Source organism: Scomber scombrus, chromosome 19 (assembly GCF_963691925.1).
Source record: "Scomber scombrus chromosome 19, fScoSco1.1, whole genome shotgun sequence".
Taxonomy (NCBI): Eukaryota; Metazoa; Chordata; class Actinopteri; order Scombriformes; family Scombridae; genus Scomber; species Scomber scombrus.
In genome coordinates this window covers 776514-799484 of record NC_084988.1, presented here as the reverse complement: position 1 = coordinate 799484, position 22971 = coordinate 776514, and the positions used below count along the sequence as shown (strand labels likewise).

At 37.9% G+C, this 22971-nt stretch overlaps 3 protein-coding genes across 4 annotated transcripts in view; 2 read left to right on the top strand and 1 right to left on the bottom strand.

The window, feature by feature from the left end:
- Positions 1-2173: 2173 nt before the first annotated feature.
- Positions 2174-4115, bottom strand: LOC134001123 (stonustoxin subunit beta-like). The gene is made up of 3 exons (XM_062440687.1): positions 4024-4115; positions 3662-3716; positions 2174-3191 (listed from the first exon to the last, which is right to left on the bottom strand). The coding sequence occupies exons 1-3, from the start codon at positions 4042-4044 to the stop codon at positions 2632-2634; spliced, it is 636 nt and encodes a 211-aa protein (XP_062296671.1). The 5' UTR covers positions 4045-4115; the 3' UTR covers positions 2174-2631.
- Positions 4116-10480: 6365 nt separating this feature from the next.
- Positions 10481-12092, top strand: LOC134000984 (stonustoxin subunit alpha-like). Its single transcript, XM_062440513.1, has 3 exons — positions 10481-10572; positions 10880-10934; positions 11146-12092. Exons 1-3 carry the CDS (start codon positions 10552-10554, stop codon positions 11715-11717), a joined length of 648 nt encoding a protein of 215 aa, XP_062296497.1. The 5' UTR covers positions 10481-10551; the 3' UTR covers positions 11718-12092.
- Positions 12093-17752: 5660 nt separating this feature from the next.
- LOC134000985 (stonustoxin subunit alpha-like) overlaps positions 17753-22971 on the top strand; it is a 5892-nt gene continuing 673 nt past the window's right edge. Inside the window, exons 1-4 of one of the 2 annotated variants that reach the window (XM_062440515.1) lie at positions 17753-17787; positions 22300-22364; positions 22672-22726; positions 22908-22971. The exon at positions 22908-22971 is cut by the window's right edge and continues 673 nt beyond it. In XM_062440515.1, the coding sequence (XP_062296499.1) occupies positions 22344-22364; positions 22672-22726; positions 22908-22971 (140 nt within the window). In that variant the 5' untranslated portion in view covers positions 17753-17787; positions 22300-22343. Of the gene's footprint in view, positions 17788-22272; positions 22365-22671; positions 22727-22907 lie in introns of those variants that run through there. The other variant, XM_062440514.1, reaches the window with a different exon arrangement.

The following is a 22971-nucleotide window of genomic DNA, read 5'->3' as shown; positions in this document are numbered from 1 at the left end:
CAACAGTAATATAAATGACATAATGCAGGCTTCATGTTTTCTAGCAGGTTTAATCCTTTCATACTGTTTAGAGTAAAGCTTGAACCATTTTATACATTTAATAGCTGTAAAAAAAAAAAAACATATACACATTTCTTTAAGCCAATCTTTTCCTAATGTGACCCACAGTATACAAAAAATGGAAATAAAATGTATCCTTTTTAAAATCTTTGTGTAGCTGACACACATAGTTATATGTGTAAATGTACAAATTTGACCTGTGTTTCTTTTAAAAATAAAATCATAAATCAGCATTAAAACGTGTTGCATTCATCAAATTCATAATACTGCAGTACTTTTACTGTAATACTGCATACTACATCACTCATAATACTGCAGTACTTTTACTGTAATACTGCATACTACATCACCCATAATACTGCAGTACTTTTACTGTAATACTGCATACTACATCACTCATAATACTGCAGTACCTTCACTGTAATACTGCATACTACATCACTCATAATACTGCTGTATTTTTACTGTAATACCATAACTCGTCACCTGGAGGCGCTGCAGCGTCAGACTGAGCTCAGACACACGAAGAAGAAGCGGCTGAACCGGAAACGAGTCCCTTTTGTTTTCAAAGAGGACATTTAAACTAAAAAATAAATAACATGAGGAAACGTTTGTCAAATTGTTATTAACCTGACTGTATAATTAAATAAAGAAATGTTTTTTTTTAAAAGACAGAAATCATCTTACAGCTGTCCTTTTCCACGTCTTTCAATCCACATTTTGTATTATTGTTATAGTTGAATTATGTATGTGTATGTGTCAGCTGGGGGGTTTTCCAGAAAGCAGGTTATATGGAAAACTCAGAGTAAGTTAACCCTGAGATGAGGGAAACTCTGTGTTATCTGTTCCAGAAAGAGAGGTAACTGAAACTCTGAGTCAGTCACCATGGTAACTGGAACTCTGAGTCAGTCACCATGGTAACTGGAACTCTGAGTCAGTCATCATGGTAACTGACTGTGAACATTACCTGCTCGCTGGCAGTTTTTCTTTAAATAACCTCTGAGTTTCTACCAGGCGGGGAGTTCTGGTCATCTGAAATGAGGCCAACGCGGAAGTAATTTAAAACTGCATTCTATCAAAAGGCCACCAGGGGGCGACCGTTTTGGTGTCAAAAGGACTTCCGTCTCTATACAAGTCAATGGAGAATTCATTCTCACTTGATTTCTAACCTCAGTAAACGTTTTCAAAATGTGTTTATGGTCTCAATCGCTAGTTTAAAGCCTTCTTCAATGCAGTATGATGTTCATTTGGGACATTTTGGCCTCCCTGATTTTATATGTGACGATAAAGCAGGGTATGCATTAGGGCGTGTTAATTCGCAATGCCTTATGTCGGGAGATGTATTCAGGGCTCAATGTGCTTTCATTCCGAGATGAATATCTGTTAGAACGGTATCACTGTTCATTACTCTCAATCATTTCTTAACATTCTCTGGCCATATCTGCCTTCTTGTTAAGCTTATATTTAGGAAGTATTTTATTTCATCGTCACATTTGAGTCTTAAAATCAATGACTCCAATATGTATTATAAGTAAAATAGTGTAAAATGTTAATCTACTAAGCAGAATATTAGATGAGAGGACATAAGTGTTAAACAGCTTTCTGTTGGGGGTTTAAATTACTACATGTTGAAATAGACACTGAATTAATATTTACTTTGTTTAATACCCTATGTCAACTATGAATAAAATCAAAGCGAGGTACAATCATAGCCCAGCTAAATGTGCCTTACTTTTCTGAATTATGTTTTTTTATTTCATTTTTAGCTGCTTCCAAATACGTTACACCACTTTTTCACCTGTATGCTACAAAGTGAGGTAAGTTAAGTCAGTGGAGTAGTGAATTACAACTTAAGAATTGACTCGGGCAGCAATTTTCTCCCATGCTGCTTCTCTCTCCTTAACGTCTGCAGCAGTGTTACTTTTTGTGAAATATATGATCATGTTCGCTACAGGCCTGCAGGGGGAGCTCCAGTTCCAGTGAGGTGATGTAATTTGAGCTTGTTTTCTCAGCTGTTGCCATGGTGAATCAAGGTATGTGGGCTCCATTGATGATGGCCTTTTATAGTGGTGCGGCTTTAATGGATACAGAATGTGTGATACCTACTACAGTCCTGCTAAACAGCATTGCTAATAATGTGAAATGAGATTGTAATGGTAAAGAGTTGAAGCTGTAACAGTAAAACAGGAAAAGGACATTTACTGGATCCATTGAGTTGAAACAGATACAAAAACCTCAAATCCACAAAAAGTGTTTCAACTGATCAGCAGGAATAAGTCATGAGAGATACAATTTGTTTAGGTTCATAAATTCACGGTTTTATTGATTACATTGATTACAGTTTTTATAGAGTACATTGGGTTTTTACTATACAGCAATGCAAAGCTATATTTCCATGTGTCAACATATTCTTTGTAATTCCTTAATCTCATAATTCTCTAGAAGGGTTAGGGTTACATTCCTCCAACAGGTCTCAGATGGATCTGGGGAGAAAAGCTCGTCAAATACTCTATTTCTGGAGACTCAGTGTTTGCAATGTTGATATGAAGTTTATGTGACTATTTTGATAAATCAGGTTCTCTGGCAACTCTTGGCCACCTGCTTAGGGGGAATGCTCAGCTTGGTCCCTTCACTCAACCAAAACCCTGCATAAAGATCCTCAGTGGCCTGAAAACTTGGGACATCATACAGGAGCTTCATCTCCTCCCGATCAGGAGTGATACTGTAGAACCTGAGGATACCTTCCTCAACATCTATGAACACTCCTATTACGTTGAAGTGTGAGGAGATGATCGTTTTCAAATCATTGTACAAGAAATCACGGTGCACACCATCCTGAAACCTCCAGGATTTACAGTTACATCCAAATCTACACTCATCACCTGCAGTGTCCTTTGCAATTGAGGCATAAGATACTGCAATCCCAGCCCCCTTCGGCCCTTCCCACTCTACCTCCCAGTACTTCTTCCCACTCAGAGGCTGATTACACAGCACCTGGGGTACGTAGAGGAATCTTTTGGAGCTCACATCATCAGTTTGGGTTTCATCGGTCAGCATCACTGTTTTTTGGTTCTCATACACCTTGATTTTGGAGTAAGCTGTGTCAGCATCCAGAGTCAGATCAATCCAGTCTGATAGGAGAGAGGCACAATGGGCGGATCAATCACACCACTCTTATCAAAGTTCATGTACAGTTTATCATGTTCCATACATTAAATCTATAATTGAAATATCTCTTTCAGATTCAACTAACTATTGGTCAAGACAATATTTCATTTCATTCTTTTAATTCTTCATTTTATTGCCCCACAAGGGAAAATCCAGCTTGTAACAAGGAACAATAAAGACCACAGCAGACACAATGGGAAAAAAAACCCAAAGCAAAAAAAAGACAATCTGTGTCACAAGAGAAGTACAATACAAATTGATCAAAACGTCTATGAATGTATTGAAGTTTTAAACAATGTGTGTGTGTGTGTGTGTGTGTGTGTGTGTGTGTGTGTGTGTGTGTGTGTGTGTGTGTGTTTGTGTGTGTGTGTGTGTGTGTGTGTGTGTGTGTGTGTGTGTGTGTGTGTGTGTGTGTGTGTGTGAGGTGACTTACATGGTAGGAATTGTTCTCTTTGAGGGAGAAGACAGCCCTCCGTTCCTCCTGCCACCTGCAGAAAGACAAAGTGAGAAAACAGTTGAGTGATTTGTGCACCAAACAAACCAAACTGCTTCCACACTTCATTATAACACAGAAGCATCATGACATTTACATCATAATCAGACCTACTGTACAGCCTCTCTCTCTATCTATTCATCTAGTTTCACAGTTACAAATGTCTGAAAAAATACATTAAAATAATCTTCTAATCTCATTATCTTACAAATCATCCAATGAATCTCAACTCATCAATATTGTGAATCATTCCTCTGCTCCCATGCATTACTGCAGTATTTAATGACTTCCCCCTTTCTTACCTTTGCAGCCACTTTGCTCATTTTTCAACAAAGAAAATGTTGGTTTGTTCTTCAGTGAAACAACTTGAAGCTCTCACTTCAAATCTCTGTGATGCAGTAGATTCAGATGGAGGTTGGCTCAAATATATACAGTAGGTCTCCAACAGCTGAACTGTATTTCATCATACTGTGACAGAGTCATTTACAGTTATACTTCCTCATTCACTTCTCAAACACACCCATCAGGTGCTGCCTCCGGAGGGGGGGGGGGGGGGGGGGAGAATTAATGCATTTCTTAAAATATATTAGGTTTGCCCTGTTTTGACATTTCAGAAAAACCAATGAGTAACCAATAGTTGGGCAATGTAACCATCATCTCCATTAGTGATCCAAACATGGGCAAAACAAATATGAGGTCCAGTTGTATCTGTATGTTATTGCACTGTGCAGTTGGATACTGTAATGCTTTTTTATCATTTAGAGCTTGTATAGGTTTCCTCTTAATGAACCATTTATTGGACTAGGGCCTGCAGACTTTGCACATTGATTTTGCACACAGCTGCCAACTCTTCTTCTTCTTCTTCTTCTGTGTTTTATCTTGTTATTTATGAGTACAAGTATGTTGTGGTGCGAGCTGTCAAATTAATTGCCCTTCAAGGGATTAATAAAGTTGTCTTGAATCTTGAATCTATTTCTTGGCCCAATCTTGACCCTTCAACTTGTGAGTCTTATTCAGTGATGGTTCATGTTTCAGCTTTCTTGATCTTGTTGATCTCTCTGAGCTCTTGACTCCTTGTACTTCTGGACACTGCAGACAGGTTGCAGATCTTGAATATGGTGGCACTGGAGGATTATAGGTTCCTGGTAGCTTCACGTTTCATTCAATTCATGCATTTCTTAAAATCTCTTAGGTTTGTCCTGTTTTGAGTATCCAATGGTAACCATCATCTCCATTAGTGATCCAGACCTGGGCAAAACAAATATGAGGTCCAGTTGTATCTGTATGTTATTGCACTGTGCAGTTGGATACTGTAATGCTTTTTTTTTATCATTTAGAGCTTGTATAGGTTTCCTCTTAATGAACCATTTATTGGACTAGGGCCTGCACACAGATTTAGCAGATTTTGCACACAGCTGCCAACTCTTCTTCTTCTTCTGTGTTTTATCTTGTTATTAATGAGTACGAGTATGTTGTGGTGCGAGCTGTCAAATGAATTGCCCTTCAAGGGATTAATAAAGTTGTCTTGAATCTTGAATCCTTTTCTTGGCCCAATCTTGACCCTTCAACTTGTGAGTCTTATTCATTGGAATACTAATTTCACTGGACTGAAAAGAGAACGTTGTTCTCATCTTTTAACTAAGAAAAAATTTAGCTCTCATTTCAAATCTCTGTGATGCAGGAGTTTCAGATCAAGGTTAACTCAGACAGTAGGTCTCCTGTCCAACAGCTGACCCGCGTTTCTTCATACTGTCAGTAAGTTAGTTTCAGTTGTATTGCCTCATTCTTTAGGGAAGTGGAGTGTGTGTTAGGTGCTGAAAAAGGGAAGAGTTGATTTATTGAACCTTTTGATTGTTCACCAGCTTCCACTGAATAACGGAGTAACCAATAGTTGTGCAATCTAACTGTCACATGTTGCTAACTAACTCAAAGTGGTGCATTGTGTCCATTAGTGATCCAGTCCTGGACCCGTCCATCTGGTCCATTAAGAGTCAGTCTTATTTCATCTGTCCATAAAACCTTTATGAAAAAATGTGTCTTCAGGTATTTCTTGGCCCTTCAACTTGTGATTCTTATTCATTGGTGGTTTATATCTCAGCCTTCTTGATCTTGGTGATCTCTCTGAGCTCTTGACTCCTTGTACTTCTGGACACTGCAGACAGGTTGCAGATCTTGAATATGGTGGCACTGGAGGATTATGGGTTCCTGGTAGCTTCACGTTTCATTCTTCTCAAACCTTTTCATTTGAAAGCTGACGATGTCCTCTACAATATTCTATGGTTTGATTTCATATCTCATGCATTTCTATTCATCTATTTTGATATGCCCTGTTTTAATGACAGCACCCTTCATGGATCATAGACAAGTCTTATTTCATCTGTTCATAAAACCTTTGGAAAAAGATCTGTTTTCAGGTATTTCTTGATCCTTCAACTTGTGATTTTTATTCATTCTTATTCAACACCAAAACTAGCCTAATCTCATGATAGCCAACAGGTTCTGTATTTTATCAGTCTGGTCGTCCTACAAACAGTGATAACACCTGAGGGAAGTTTTATGAGTTTTAAGAGCAGTCCAACCTTTTTACTTAGCTTAGTTACAACTAGCTAGGTAACTTAGCCTTGGGCTACTAACTTTAAGCTACAAGCTGAGCTGATAATGTTACTCAGTTTAGAAACTTGGCTCACTCACGAGGAGCATCAGATTAAACTATGAAATAAACGGTGAATCTAAATTATGTAGATATTTCATACACACATGCAGTGTCAGGTCACAGTGATAGTGGTCAATGATCAACAATCATCTCCCAGAAACTGTTTCATCTGTTTGTGGTTTATCTACAAAGGATAAATTGTCCTTTGACGTATTCACACAAAGAATAAATCACATATAACATGTGGTTATAGATGATGTAGTTCACTGATAGAAAAGGTGAAACTCAGGTCACATGAATCCAAATATACCACAATTAGGCCTACTAGTAAACAAATTAGGTGGACATTGTGGTTCAAATCAAGCAGATCCATCAGTATTGATTTTGGAAGCAAATCATGAAAGTTTAACCAGCCACTTTGAGTAGTAAACTGTTTCAAATTCATTGTGAAATTACCATTGCATTTTGGGTTTTGAGGATTTTCCATCATGTAGGCGTAGTAATAATGGTAGGTAGGTGGCTGGAATATTCATGTTTAGATTATATGGTTAATCTAATCCAAACCCTTCATTCCTTCTCCAATTTTTACAATTTTTAAACAATGTGTACTAGGGAAAAAAGATGCATGGAAACAGTGAATGTAGAAGTAAGTTGGGTTTTTCATTTTTTGATGAAAAAGAATCTGGGCACAGTCCAGCCAACGCCACTGCATGTAAATGATTAACACTGATATGGTAACCATCTTTATGTTGTTACAAGAACAAATTATACATAACAAATTAGAAGATTCAAGTGATGTGAAACTTTTAGATCCAGAAGACCCCATCAGGATGGACTCTGGCACTTTTGTTGGTTGAACGGTAAAGGAGGACGCATAGAAAGATGCAGTATATAAACAACTAGAAGCAAGCATCAGTCTTTTAAAATGTGGTGTTTTACTTGATTTGATGCCTTCAGTATATTCCATTTATCTGTTTATTTTATAAGAAGCGGGTTTAGTTTTCCACCTTTATTTTCTCTATTACTACTTTTTCATCATGCAATTCAAGCTGTGTGTGTAAGATGTGTAATATTTAGCCCGAACTTTAGTTTAAAACATTCCTAAAAGAACTAAATTGACGAGATGTCACCCTGTCGTCTCTGCTGATCTGACGCACCAGACTAACATGAGACATTTGGCTTCTTGACACAGATGGCTTGATTTAGTTTCTATTTGACTGCTGTGTTACAAAATGATCAAATCAGTTCCTGGAAAGAGGATAAGGCTGCTCTTTTTAGTATTTTATGTTTTTGTGTCGTAAATATGTCCTTTATCTTAATGTAGAACTGACTGATCCGTTTGAGAACAGCAACCCGCTTCCTTGTATGCTGAGAGTATATTTGAAAGTGACAATAAAACTGATTCTGATTATGAAATGTACAGTTCAAGTTGTAGAATTACAACCTTCAGCATGCACTGTACTCTTCCATCACCTGTGCAGACCATTCTCAGGATCATGCACACTGATTCAATGCAAATGAGCCCACACTAAAGTAAGATCTGCAGTCTTACAGATTCATGTTGAAAATGTATTTTTTGGGGGGATTGAGATCATAGGGAATGTTTTTTTATTTTTTTTATTGTAAAGAGTCAACTCTGCAAAACTCAAATCATTTTGCATTTCATGTTCTCCATTGATGTTACTGGTGGACACCTTGTGTTGTGTTGTGTAATGTGTATGAATTGGCCACCTGATCCAAAGACTACCTGGCCACACACGTAATCACACATCATCATCATCTCTCACTGAATATAGCATAAATCTTACAGTTTACAATGAATCTGTGCTATGGCATTGGCAAGATATCAAAATGCTGCAGAGACAGTACAGTCACTGGAAAATTACAAAAGAGCTGCACAGATCAGAAGGTGATTGCTTCACTAAGTTGCAACATAACTCATTACTCAAAAAGCATATATCAGATCTTTCCAGGAACTGATTTGACCATTTTTAACACAGCAGTCAAATAGAAACTAAATCAGGCCATCTGTGTCAAGATGCCAAATGTCTGGTGCGTCAGATCAGCAGAGACGACAGGGTGACGTCTGGTCAATTTAGTTCTTTTGGGAATGTTTTAAACTAAAGTTCTGGCCAAATCTTACACATTATAGCTTGAATTGCATGATGAAAAAGTAACAATAGAGAAAATAAAGGTGGAAAACTAAACCCGCTTCTAATAAAATAAACCGATAAATGAAATATACTGAAGGCATCAAATCGAGTAAAACACCACATTTTAAAAGACTATGACTTATATACTGCATCTTTCTATGCGTCATTTTTTTTTAAAACAACTTACTTCTACATTCACTGTTTCCATGCATCTTTTTTCCCTAATACACATTGTTTAAAAATGGTAAAAATTGGAGAAGGAATGAAGGGTTTGGATTAGATTAACCATATAATCTGAACATGAATATTGCAGCCACCTACCTACCATTATTACTACGCCTACATGACGGAAAATCCTCAAAACCCAAAATGCAATGGCAATTTCACAATGAGTTTGAAACAGTTTACTAGTCAAAGTGGCTGGTTAAACTTTCATCATTTGCCTCCAAAATCAATACTGATGGATCTGCTTGATTTGAACCACAATGTCCACCTAATTTGTTTACTAGTAGGCCTAATTGTGGTATATTTGGATTCATGTGACCTGAGTTTCACCTTTTCTATCAGTGAACTACATCATCTATAACCACATGTTATATGTGATTTATTCTTTGTGTGAATACGTCAAAGGACAATTTATCCTTTGTAGATAAACCACAAACAGATGAGACAGTTTCTGGGAGATGATTGTTGATCATTGACCACTATCACTGTGACCTGACACTGCATGTGTGTATGAAACATCTACATAATTTAGATTCATTGTTTATTTCATAGTGTAATCTTAAGTTTTTAAACTGAGTAACATTATCAGCTCAGCTAGTAGCCTAAAGTTAGTAGCCCAAAGCTAAGTTACCTAGCTAGTTGTAACTTAGCTAAGTAAAAAAGTTGGACTGCTCTTAAAACTCATAAAACTTCCCTCAGGTGTTGTCACTGTTTGTAGGACGACCAGACTGATAAAATACAAAACCTGTTGGCTATCATGAGATTAGGCTAGTTTTGGTGTTGAATAAGAATGAATAAGAATCACAAGTTGAAGGATCAAGAAATACCTGAAAACAGATTTTTTTATCAAAGGTTTTATGAACAGATGAAATAAGACTTGTCTATGATCCATGAGGGGTGATGTCATCAAAACAGGGCATATCAAAATAGATGAATAAAAATGCATGAGATATGAAATCAAACCATAGAATATTGTAGAGGACATCGTCAGCTTTCAAATGAAAAGGTTTGAGAAGAATGAAACGTGAAGCTACCAGGAACCCATAATCCTCCAGTGCCACCATATTCAAGATCTGCAACCTGTCTGCAGTGTCCAGAAGTACGAGGAGTCAAGAGCTCAGAGAGATCACCAAGATCAAGAAGGCTGAGATATAAACCACCAATGAATAAGAATCACAAGTTGAAGTGTCAAGATTGGGCCAAGAAATAGATTCAAGATTCAAGACAACTTTATTAATCCCTTGAAGGGCAATTAATTTGACAGCTCGCACCACAACATACTCGTACTCATAAATAACAAGATAAAACACAGAAGAAGAAGAAGAAGAGTTGGCAGCTGTGTGCAAAATCTGCAAAATCTGTGTGCAGGCCCTAGTCCAATAAATGGTTGGATAAAAAAAAAGCATTACAGTATCCAACTGCACAGTGCAATAACATACAGATACAACTGGACCTCATATTTGTTTTGCCCATGTCTGGATCACTAATGGAGATGATGGTTACCATTGGCTACTCAAAACAGGACAAACCTAAGAGATTTTAAGAAATGCATTAATCCCCCCCCCCCCCCCCCCCCCCCCCTCCGGAGGCGGCACCTGATGGGTGTGTTTGAGAAGTGAATGAGGAAGTATAACTGTAAATGACTCTGTCACAGTATGATGAAATACAGTTCAGCTGTTGGAGACCTACTGTATATATTTGAGCCAACCTCCATCTGAATCTACTGCATCACAGAGATTTGAAGTGAGAGCTTCAAGTTGTTTCACTGAAGAACAAACCAACATTTTCTTTGTTGAAAAATGAGCAAAGTGGCTGCAGAGGTAAGAAAGGGGGAAGTCATTAAATACTGCAGTAATGCATGGGAGCAGAGGAATGATTCACAATATTGATGAGTTGAGATTCATTGGACGATTTGTAAGCTAATGAGGTTGGAAGATTATTTTAATGTATTTTCTCAGACATTTGTAATTGTGAAACTAGATGAACAGATAGAGAGAGAGGCTGTACAGTAGGTCTGATGATGATGTAAATGTCATGATGCTTCTGTGTTATAATGAAGTGTGGAAGCAGTTTGGTTTGTTTGATGCACAAATCACTCAACTGTTTTCTCACTTTGTCTTTCTGCAGGTGGCAGGAGGAAGACGGGGCTGTGTTCTCCCTCAAAGAGAAAAATTCCTACCATGTAAGTCACCTCACACACACACACACACACACACACACACACACACACACACACACACACAATAAGTCATGATTCAGCATGCAAAAATAATGTGCAAGGAACCAGATACAGAAATGAAATTAAAATGAAATGTGTTGAATATTGTGTTTAAACACATTAACTTGTATAAGAGTGTTATGATTGATCTGTTGTGCTTTTCTCCTTCCATCAGTTTGGGTTGATCTGACTCTGGACCCTGACACTGCTAACTCCGACCTCACGGTGTCTGCGGACAGAAAAGTTGTGGAGCGGGGCGATGTTAGCCAAGTCAAAACTGACAACCCCAAAAGATTCCTTAATTTCCCTGAGCTGCTGTGTGAACAGCCTCTGACTGGGAAGAAGTACTGGGAGATAGAGTGGGATGGGCTTCAGGGGGTTGGAATAGCAGTGTCTTATCAAATAATCCCGAGGAAAACTACAGGCAATGAGTGTAGATTTGGCCGTAACACTTACTCCTGGAGTCTAGAAGGTATTGTGGAGCGTGCATTCATGCACAATAATACCTGCAACGACAAGGTGAAGTCCCCCATCTCCTCCCACCGCAACCGAGTGGGAGTGTTTCTAGACAAGGACCAAGGCATCCTGCAGTACTTTGCCATCAGCCCTGATCTGGAGGATATGGTCCTCCTGTATGAGGCACCACGATCTGAGAAGAAATTCACAGAGGCTCTTTATGCAGGGTTTTGGGTAGTTGATCACACTAGGGTGACCCTATGCCCCAAACAGCCGGGTCCCAGGGCTTAAAATTAAGGGTCACTGCATGAAAATGAGGAAATCATATCCTTGGTCTTAGGTGTTAAGGCTAAATTGTGTGCGTTAGAGAAACTTATGCTTAGACAAACTAAAATTGAGTTTTTGAGCCTGGCCTCAAAGAATCTACAAAGAAGTTCATTGTGTCTTTGTCCTGCGTGGTGAAATACATGTACTCCAACAGCAAAGCTAAGAATTGGCTATTTTTGTCAGTTCTATGCTGTCAGCAGATGCTCTTTCATACTTGTTGTCTGGTGAAAGTAACAATTAACTTCTTAAAATTGAAATTATGCTTTTTTTATTGCTGTAATTCTCTGTGAAAAAGAATCTGAATGCCTGTGTTCAAATAAATCCCCTGTTCTCAAAATACTTATTGTCTAATGTTGATTATTACTACTACTACTACAACTACTACTACTACTAATAATAATAATAAGAAGAAGAAACAATAATAATAATAGTAAATTATAATAATTTACAGTTTTTGTCAAAGTTATATAATCACTGTGAAGCAAAGGTTTTCTAATGAAGATGCAATAAGCAACAGTAATATAAATGACATAATGCAGGCTTCATGTTTTCTAGCAGGTTTAATCCTAACTTACTGTTCAGAGTCAATTTTGAACCATTTTATACACTTTAATAGCTGTAAAAAAAAAAACATATACACATTTCTTTAAGCCAATCTTTTCCTAATGTGACCCACAGTATACAAAAAATGGAAATAAAATGTATCCTTTTTTAAATCTCTGTGTAGCTGACACACGTAGTTTATTGTGTAGATGTACAAATTTGACCTGTTGTTTCTTTTAAAAATAAAATCATAAACTTTTAAAAATAAAATCATAAATCAGCATTAAAACGTGTTGCATTCATCAAATTCATAATACTGCAGTACTTATACTGTAATACTGCATACTACATCACTCATAATACTGCAGTACCTTCACTGTAATACTGCATACTACATCACTCATAATACTGCAGTATTTTTACTGTAATACCATAACTCGTCACCTGGAGGCGCTGCAGAGTCAGACTGAGCTCAGACACACGAAGAAGAAGCGGCTGAACCGGAAACGAGTCCCTTTTGTTTTCAAAGAGGGACATTTAAACTAAAAAATAGATAACATGAGGAAACGTTTGTCAAATTGTTATTAACCTGACTGTATAATTAAATAAAGAAATGTATTTTTTTTTTAAAGACAGAAATCATCTTACAGCTGTCCTTTTACTGTAATACTGCATACTACATCGCTCATAATACTGCAGTACTTTTACTGTAATACTGCATACTACATCACTCATAATACTGCAGTACTTTTACTGTAATACTCCATACTACATCGCTCATAATACTGCAGTACTTTTACTGTAATACTGCATACTACATCACTCATAATACTGCAGTACTTTTACTGTAATACCGCATACTACATCACTCATAATACTGCAGTACTTTTACTGTAATACTGCATACTACATCACTATAATACTGCAGTACTTTTACTGTAATACTGCATACTACATCACTCATAATACTGCAGTACTTTTACTGTAATACTGCATACTACATCACTCATAATACTGCAGTACTTTTACTGTAATACCGCATACCACATCACTCATAATACTGCAGTACTTTTACTGTAATACTGCATACTACATCGCTCATAATACTGCAGTACCTTTACTGTAATACTGCATACTACATCACTCATAATACTGCAGTACTTTTACTGTAATACTGCATACTACATCACTTATAATACTGCAGTACTTTTACTGTAATACTGCATACTACATCACTCATAATACTGCAGTACTTTTACTGTAATACCATAACTCGTCACCTGGAGGCGCTGCAGCGTCAGACTGAGCTCAGACCCACGAAGAAGAAGAAGAAGCGGCGGAACCGGAAACGAGTCCCTTTTGTTTTCAAAGAGGGACATTTAAACTCGATCGACGTTAAAACAAAAATAAACAAAAACAAGCGGAATAAAAACTCACAAAACGACACAAAAATGGCCTCAAACTGACCTTCGTCTGTACCGAATGTAAAGTAGGTTGACTGACACTTTTATCATTTTATCAAGTTTGTTAATTATGTTTTTAACGCAAAGAATCAGAAGCTAAATGTCACTTTAATATTAATTTAATGTGTTTTTCTGCCTCATATTCTGTTTTATCTCTGTCATATATAATCCATGTCGGTTTATATAATGTTTTATCTCTTAGCTGGTGACCTGTTGATAGCATTTTTATTATATATACTATATATTATAGTATATTTTTCTAGTCAACTTTATGATATTTAAAAGATTGAAACCAGCAAACTTGTTTTTAAATGTAATTATCACGGCTGTTAAATAACGTTACAGAAAATCACAATATAATTTTGGCATACTGTCAACAAATACATAGATAACATAAGGAAACGTTTGTCAAATAGTTATTATCCTGACTGTATAATTAAATAAAGAAGAAGACAGAAATCATCTTACAGCTGTCCTTTCCCACGTCTTTCAATCCACATTTGGTATTATTGTTATAGTTTAATTATGTATGTGTATGTGTCAGCCGGGGGGTTTTCCAGAAAGCAGGTTATATGGAAAACTCAGAGTAAGTTAACCCTGAGATGAGGGAAACTCTGTGTTATCTGTTCCAGAAAGAGAGGTAACTGAAACTCTGAGTCAGTCACCATGGTAACTGGAACTCTGAGTCAGTCACCATGGTAACTGGAACTCTGAATCAGTCATCATGGTAACTGACTGTGAACATTACCTGCTCGCTGGCAGTTTTTCTTTAAATAACCCCTGAGTTTCTACCAGGCGGGAGTTCTGGTCATCTGAAATGATGCCAACGCGGAAGTAATTTAAAACTGCATTCTATCAAAAGGCCACCAGGGGGCGACCGTTTTGGTGTCAAAAGGACTTCCGTCTCTATACAAGTCAATGGAGAATTCATTCTCACTTGATTTCTAACCTCAGTAAACGTTTTCAAAATGTGTTTATGGTCTCAATCGCTAGTTTAAAGCCTTCTTCAATGCAGTATGATGTTCATTTGGGACATTTTGGCCTCCCTGATTTTATATGTGACGATAAAGCAGGGTATGCATTAGGGCGTGTTAATTCGCAATGCCTTATGTCGGGAGATGTATTCAGGGCTCAATGTGCTTTCATTCCGAGATGAATATCTGTTAGAACGGTATCACTGTTCATTACTCTCAATCATTTCTTAACATTCTCTGGCCATATCTGCCTTCTTGTTAAGCTTATATTTAGGAAGTATTTTATTTCATCGTCACATTTGAGTCTTAAAATCAATGACTCCAATATGTATTATAAGTAAAATAGTGTAAAATGTTAATCTACTAAGCAGAATATTAGATGAGAGGACATAAGTGTTAAACAGCTTTCTGTTGGGGGTTTAAATTACTACATGTTGAAATAGACACTGAATTAATATTTACTTTGTTTAATACCCTATGTCAACTATGAATAAAATCAAAGCGAGGTACAATCATAGCCCAGCTAAATGTGCCTTACTTTTCTGAATTATGTTTTTTTATTTCATTTTTAGCTGCTTCCAAATACGTTACACCACTTTTTCACCTGTATGCTACAAAGTGAGGTAAGTTAAGTCAGTGGAGTAGTGAATTACAACTTAAGAATTGACTCGGGCAGCAATTTTCTCCCATGCTGCTTCTCTCTCCTTAACGTCTGCAGCAGTGTTACTTTTGTGAAATATATGATCATGTTCGCTACAGGCCTGCAGGGGGAGCTCCAGTTCCAGTGAGGTGATGTAATTTGAGCTTGTTTTCTCAGCTGTTGCCATGGTGAATCAAGGTATGTGGGCTCCATTGATGATGGCTTTTTATAGTGGTGCGGCTTTAATGGATACAGAATGTGTGATACCTACTACAGTCCTGCTAAACAGCATTGCTAATAATGTGAAATGAGATTGTAATGGTAAAGAGTTGAAGCTGTAACAGTAAAACAGGAAAAGGACATTTACTGGATCCATTGAGTTGAAACAGATACAAAAACCTCAAATCCACAAAAAGTGTTTCAACTGATCAGCAGGAATAAGTCATGAGAGATACAATTTGTTTAGGTTCATAAATTCACGGTTTTATTGATTACATTGATTACAGTTTTTATAGAGTACATTGGGTTTTTACTATACAGCAATGCAAAGCTATATTTCCATGTGTCAACATATTCTTTGTAATTCCTTAATCTCATAATTCTCTAGAAGGGTTAGGGTTACATTCCTCCAACAGCTCTCAGATGGATCTGGGGAGAAAAGCTCGTCAAATACTCAGTGTTTGCAATGTTGATATGAAGTTGATGTGACTATTTTGATAAATCAGGTTCTCTGGCAACTCTTGGCCACCCGCTGAGAGGCAATGGTCAGCTTGGTCCCTTCACCCAACCAAAACCCTGCATAAAGATCCTCAGTGGCATGAAAACTTGGGACATCATACAGGAGTTTCATCTCCTCCCGATCAGGAGTGATACTGTAGAACCTGAGGATACCTTCCTCAACATCTATGAACACTCCTATTACGTTGAAGTGTGAGGAGATGATCGTTTTCAAATCATTGTACAAGAAATCACGGTGCACACCATCCTGAAACCTCCAGGATTTACAGTTACATCCAAATCTACACTCATCACCTGCAGTGTTCTTTGCAATTGAGGCATAAGATACTGCAATCCCAGCCCCCTTGGGCCCTTCCCACTCTACCTCCCAGTACTTCTTCCCACTCAGAGGCTGATTACAGAGCACCTGGGGTACGTAGAGGAATCTTTTGGAGCTCACATCATCAGTTTGGGTTTCATCGGTCAGCATCACTGTTTTTTGGTCCTCAGACACCTTGAATTTGGAGTAAGCTGTGTCAGCATCCACAGTCAGATCAATCCAATCTGATATGAGAGAGGCACAATGGGCAGATCAATCACACCACTGTCATCAAAGTTCATGTACAGTTTATCATGTTCCATACATTAAATCTATAATTGAAATATCTCTTTCAGATTCACTTAACAATACAAAACAATATTTTATTTAATTCATTGCACATTCTTTTAATTGTTGAGTAGACACAATGGGAAAAAACCCCAAAACAGAAAAGACAATCTGTGTCACAAGAGAAGTACAATAAAAATGAATAAAAATGTCTATGAATGTATTGAAGGTTTAAACAAATAATATAGAATATGCATTCTTGTGTGCAAATAATAGTAACTGTATTTAATGCATGTAGAATAAATAAAAACGTTACTCTTGTTTGTCTGTAGAGAGGACGTTGTTGCCCAGCCTGTTTTTTGTTTGTTTGATAATGTATTGTATTATGTATTTGGGCTCTTTTGAAAACAAAACAGCAAGAGTAAGTTAGGACTGTCTCTGTTAAAGATTTATAAAATAGTCCCGTCGACTTAACATTACAAACAGAGTCTTTACTGGGATTTCTTACAAATTGCATCTGTTTAAATCAAAATTCAAATTATCAAAAATAAATTAATAAGATACTTTTAGTTGGTGTGTGTTTGTGTGTGTGTGTGTGTGTGTGTGTGTGTGTGTTTTCTGTGTGTGTGTGTGTGTGTGTGAGTGTGTGAGTGTCTGAATGAGGTGACTTACATGGTAGGAATTCTTCTCTTGGAACGAGAGCCTGGCCCTCCGTTCCTCCTGCCACCTGCAGAAAGACAAAGTGAGAAAACAGTTGAGTGATTTGTGCATCAAACAAACCAAACTGCTTCCACACTTCATTATAACACAGAAGCATCATGACATTTACATCATCATCAGACCTACTGTACAGCCTCTCTCTCTATCTGTTCATCTAGTTTCACAGTTACAAATGTCTGAGAAAATACATTAAAATAATCTTCCAACCTCATTAGCTTACAAATCATCCAATGAATCTCAACTCATCTTCATATTGTGAATCATTCCTCTGCTCCCATGCATTACTGCAATATTTAATGACTTCCCCCTTTCTTACCTTTGCAGCCACTTTGCTCATTTTTCAACAAAGAAAATGTTGGTTTGTTCTTCAGTGAAACAACTTGAAGCTCTCACTTCAAATCTCTGTGATGCAGTAGATTCAGATGGAGGTTGGCTCAAATATATACAGTAGGTCTCCAACAGCTGAACTGTATTTCATCATACTGTGACTGAGTCATGTTACAGTTATACTTCCTCATTCACTTCTCAAACACACCCATCAGGTGCTGCCGCCGGCGGGGGGTGGGGGTGGGGGTGGTGGGTGTCACTGAAAAAGGAACTAATGCATTTCTTAAAAATCCCCTAGGGCACAGTTGTCTGTTTTGACAATTCAGAAAGATTGAGTAACCAATAGTTGTGCATGTTTCTAACTAACTCAAAGTGGTGCATTGTGTACATTATCTTATGTGCCCACACCTGTTTTGATTGTTCACCAGCTTCCACTGAAAAAAGGAGTAACCAATAGTTGTGCAATCTAACTGTCACATGTTGCTTACTAACTCAAAGTGGTGCATTGTGTCCATTAGTGATCCAGTCCTGGACCCGTCCATCTGGTCCATTAAGAGTCAGTCTTATATCATCTGTCCATAAAACCTTTATGAAAAAATGTGTCTTCAGGTATTTCTTGGCCCTTCAACTTGTGATTCTTATTCATTGGTGGTTTATATCTCAGCCTTCTTGATCTTGGTGATCTCTCTGAGCTCTTGACTCCTTGTACGTCTGGACGCTGCAGACAGGTTGCAGATCTTGAATATGGTGGCACTGGAGGATTATGGGTTCCTGGTAGCTTCACGTTTCATTCTTCTCAAACCTTTTCATTTGAAAGCTGACGATGTCCTCTACAATATTCTATGGTTTGGTTTCATACATTTCTCATGCATTTTTATTCATCTATTTTGTTATGTCCTGTTTTAATGACACCACCCCTCATGGAATATAGACAAGTAGGTAAAGCTCTCATATTTACTGATGTATTAGCATAAACCCAATGAATCCCCTATTAGAACTAAGGGGACGTGGTCCTACCAGACCTTAGTGTATGCAAAACAAATTAAGCCACAAAATGCAACTGAAAATCAACTCTCAAACCTATAGCCACTTTCTGGAAGTTACTGTCTTCAAGCAGTAGTACAAGAATAAGTCCTCAGCATTCAAGAAGGCCATGATCTTAATGCAGGACGATGCTCCATCACATGCATCCAAGTACTCCACTGCATGGCTAACGAGGAAAGGCTTAAAAGATGACCAGTAATGACCCCGGCCCCCTTCCTCACCTGACTTAAATCCTATTGAGAACTATTGAGGCTGCTGCTTCAGTGAAAGCTGATCCTTACAAGATCAACAAACTGACAGACTCCATGGATTGAAATGGGTGGCTGTACTGGTCACTGAATATTTTGATAGGGCAAAATGCAAAATGCTAACCCTAACCCTAATCCTGCTAACCCTAACCCTAATCCTGCTAACCCTAATCCTAACCCATGTTGTGTTACTTATTTGTTACACAAACTCTAAGAATTGAGAATAAACAAGACAGTTGGTAAAAATGAAAATTGTAATTCACTTGCCAAAAAATTGTGTTCACCTATAAATTCAGCTGAAGAAGAAAAATGTCACTGAGCAAAGACGCGCCCAGAAGACGTCAATTTAGACGTCAGTTTTTGCAAAGACCTTTTTAAAACGTCTTTAAAACATTCACAGTGACATCCGAGTACAGGGTTCAAAATGAAAGTCTTTACCAACGACACCTCTTCAATATCCATTGCGGATGTCCAAATGACAGCTTGATACGGTTCAAATAGAAGGTTTGTTATGACTTCTTTCTTGAACTTGGACACTTTACCTCTTTAATTTTACCTTCAGGTAGGCTACTGTTCCAAGGTTGGATGACCAAAATATGATACCTACTTCCCTGAGATGCACCTGCCCAAGACATACAGGTGTGCAAAGACTTTTTTAGTAGCTTTATTTTACAATTGGAATCATCTGATCTATTAAAACTAACACATTGCTTGAAATGAAAAGAGAACGTTGTTCTCATCTTTTAACTAAGAAATAATTTAGCTCTCACTTCAAATCTCTGTGATGCAGGAGTTTCAGATCAAGGTTAACTCAGACAGTAGGTCTCCTGTCCAACAGCTGACCCGAGTTTCTTCATACTGTAAGTAAGTTAGTTTCAGTTGTATTGCCTCATTCTTTAGGGAAGTCACCGTTCGTTCACCAGCTTCCACTGAATAAGGGAGTAACCAATAGTTGTGCAATCTAACTGTCACATGTTGCTAACTAACTCAAAGTGGTGCATTGTGTCCATTAGTTTTTATTTCTGTGACGGTGCAACAGCTGAGACAGCGTTCACACAGCACGTGTCATTTTTCCTCATTCTTTGTCTTTCTCAGGACCTTTAATTCCACCACTTACACACTAAATAATAATATGTGTTTCTGTTGATCTATTTCTGAGAGTGGGACCTCAGTCTGAGGGCTCGTAAAGTTCTTATTCTTAGTCTTTAGTGCCATTTTCAAGAATGGAGCTTCACCACAACCTGCCGGTCGTCTGACCTTATATGGTATTTTGGGGGAGTCATTCATGTTAATTTACTATTCTCTGGAACGCGCGTTCATTTAGAACAGGTGGGATTCATCATGTTTACGAAGGCCATTTATGACTGTTTCCTGGTGATACGAGTGTTTGGTGAATCCGATGTGGCACACTCGTAAATTCCGCCTCACGAAAAATGTACGACAGATTTAAGAAGAAAAACACGAATATATTCTTGCATCTGGCCCAATGTCTTATGTGTATTCCCCCACTAGGCCGGCATTGGAGGTATTCACATTGCTGGATCAGCATCTGTGTAAAAGGGACAGCTATCATGGCGGGACAGCTAACATTACATGGTGAATGCACTTACTAGAGGCTCACTGGGTCAATCTGCTTGAGCAAAGCGTGAAATTATCCATCAGTCTCTCTTTTGAGTAGCGAGTCCTTCACCCACAGAGGTTTAAGCATTTTTAGGGCCTGTTTTCTTTCTCCAGCTTAACAATAAGCGTTAATGCACCGATTGCTCTCGAGGTAGACAGCCAGTGAGAAGACAAAAGGAAGTAAGATACTGAGATGCAAACATCTTTACAAATTACAGTTCCCACTTGATATGGTCGAGTGAGAAAACAATACGTCAAATGAAAAATCACCAATCTAGCTAGCGAATCATAGTGAAAAAAACTGTTAAATTGTGTTGCATGAGACTTTGATTCTTTTTAACTGCTTTGTGTAACAAGTCAAGTTCTACTGAAGTTATGTACAATGCAGTTTCATGCAACCTGCAACTGAAAGTTTCACTGTGTAAAGCCAGGTTAGATAACACAACTGTTGGTTGCACCCTTGATTATCACATATCATGTTGCACACAGTGGTGACACTGCAAGTGATTCTGCATTGTGACAGAATGCTTTTCCAAACAAAAATGTTCCACTGTACGTGCACATTCGTCTAACATCTTATCAATAATTGAAAGATGTTACAATTATGAGAATTGCAGTAGAACCAGTGCTCTGTGCACTCTCTAAAGTTTCACAGTACTGTTTAGACACAGGTAAAAATACATATGGTGTGCATGTCCACACTGTATAGAGACAAACATGAGTCATTTCCTCTGAGCCATCATGCCAGATAATTTATTACATCATTATTTTACTACAAACATCCTGCCTGAATGTCAAACCTGAAAAAATCCGCAGTATACTGTGAAATAAGGAATATACTGTAGGTATAAGGAGCTAAATTTCCATGTATCTTTCTTTCCCAACTAAATACATAAAGACATTTATCACATTTTATTACCATGATTTCTGTTGCTGACTTGCATGAAGTTCAGCAATTTATCTTCCCAGAGTAATTATTAGGCAAAAACCTTTTCCCACCGTTTCCCTTTGTGAACAATCAAAACAAACACGTGTGAAAACCTGAGAGAGGTTCAAGAAATGTACTAATCCCCTTCTCAGCTAATAGATCAGATGTCCCTACTTGTCTATGATCCAAACCATAGAATATTGTAGAGGACATCGTCAGCTTCAAATGAAAAGGTTTGAGAAGAATGAAACGTGAAGCTACCAGGAACCAGTGTGACAGTAAACGCTGATGGTTAGATTGCACAACTATTGGTTACTCCTTTTTTCAGTGGAAGCTGGTGAACAATCAAAACAGGTATGGGCACATAAGATAATGTACACAATGCACCACTTTGAGTCAGGTGTCAGCAAAGTGAAAAAGTTAGATTGCACAACTATTGGTTACTCAATCTTTCTGAAATGTCAAAACAGACAACTGTGCCCTATAGGGGATTTTTAAGAAATACATTACTTCCTTTTTCAGTGACACCCCCCCACCCCCACCCCCACTCCCCGCCGGCGGCAGTACCTGATGGGTGTGTTTGAGAAGTTAACTGTAATATGACTCAGTCACACTATGATGAAATACAGTTCAGCTGTTGGAGACCTACTGTATATATTTGAGCCAACCTCCATCTGAATCTACTGCATCACAGAGATTTGAAGTGAGAGCTTCAAGTTGTTTCACTGAAGAACAAACCAACATTTTCTTTGTTGAAAAATGAGCAAAGTGGCTGCAAAGGTAAGAAAGGGGGAAGTCATTAAATACTGCAGTAATGCATGGGAGCAGAGGAATGATTCGCAATATTGATGAGTTGAGATTCATTGGACGATTTGTAAGCTAATGAGATTAGAAGATTATTTTAATGTATTTTTTCAGACATTTGTAATTGTGAAACTAGATGAACAGATAGAGAGAGAGGCTGTACAGTAGGTCTGATGATGATGTAAATGTCATGATGCTTCTGTGTTATAATGAAGTGTGGAAGCAGTTTGGTTTGTTTGATGCACAAATCACTCAACTGTTTTCTCACTTTGTCTTTCTGCAGGTGGCAGGAGGAACAGGGGGCTGTCTTCTCCCTCAAAGAGATTATTACCTTAAATGTGAGTCACCACACACACACACACACACACAATAAGTCATGATTCAGCATGCAAAGATAATGTGCAAGGAACCAGATACAGAAATGAAGTTAAAATGAAATGTGTTGAATATTGTGTTTAAACACATTAACTTGTATAAGAGTGTTATGATTGATCTGTTGTGCTTTTCTCCTTCCATCAGTTTGGGTTGATCTGACTCTGGACCCTGACACTGCCAACTCCGACCTCACGGTGTCTCTGGACAA

Bases quoted from the DNA above. Each gene is read 5' to 3' on its own strand.
- LOC134001123 (XM_062440687.1), bottom strand. From the start codon at position 4,044: ATGAGCAAAGTGGCTGCAAAG. The intron at 3,717-4,023 runs GTAAGAAAGGGG...GTCTTTCTGCAG, and splicing joins TGAGCAAAGTGGCTGCAAAG to GTGGCAGGAGGAACGGAGGG. The intron at 3,192-3,661 runs GTAAGTCACCTC...CTCTCCTATCAG, and splicing joins AAGAGAACAATTCCTACCAT to ACTGGATTGATCTGACTCTG.
- LOC134000984 (XM_062440513.1), top strand. From the start codon at position 10,552: ATGAGCAAAGTGGCTGCAGAG. The intron at 10,573-10,879 runs GTAAGAAAGGGG...GTCTTTCTGCAG, and splicing joins TGAGCAAAGTGGCTGCAGAG to GTGGCAGGAGGAAGACGGGG. The intron at 10,935-11,145 runs GTAAGTCACCTC...TCCTTCCATCAG, and splicing joins AAGAGAAAAATTCCTACCAT to TTTGGGTTGATCTGACTCTG.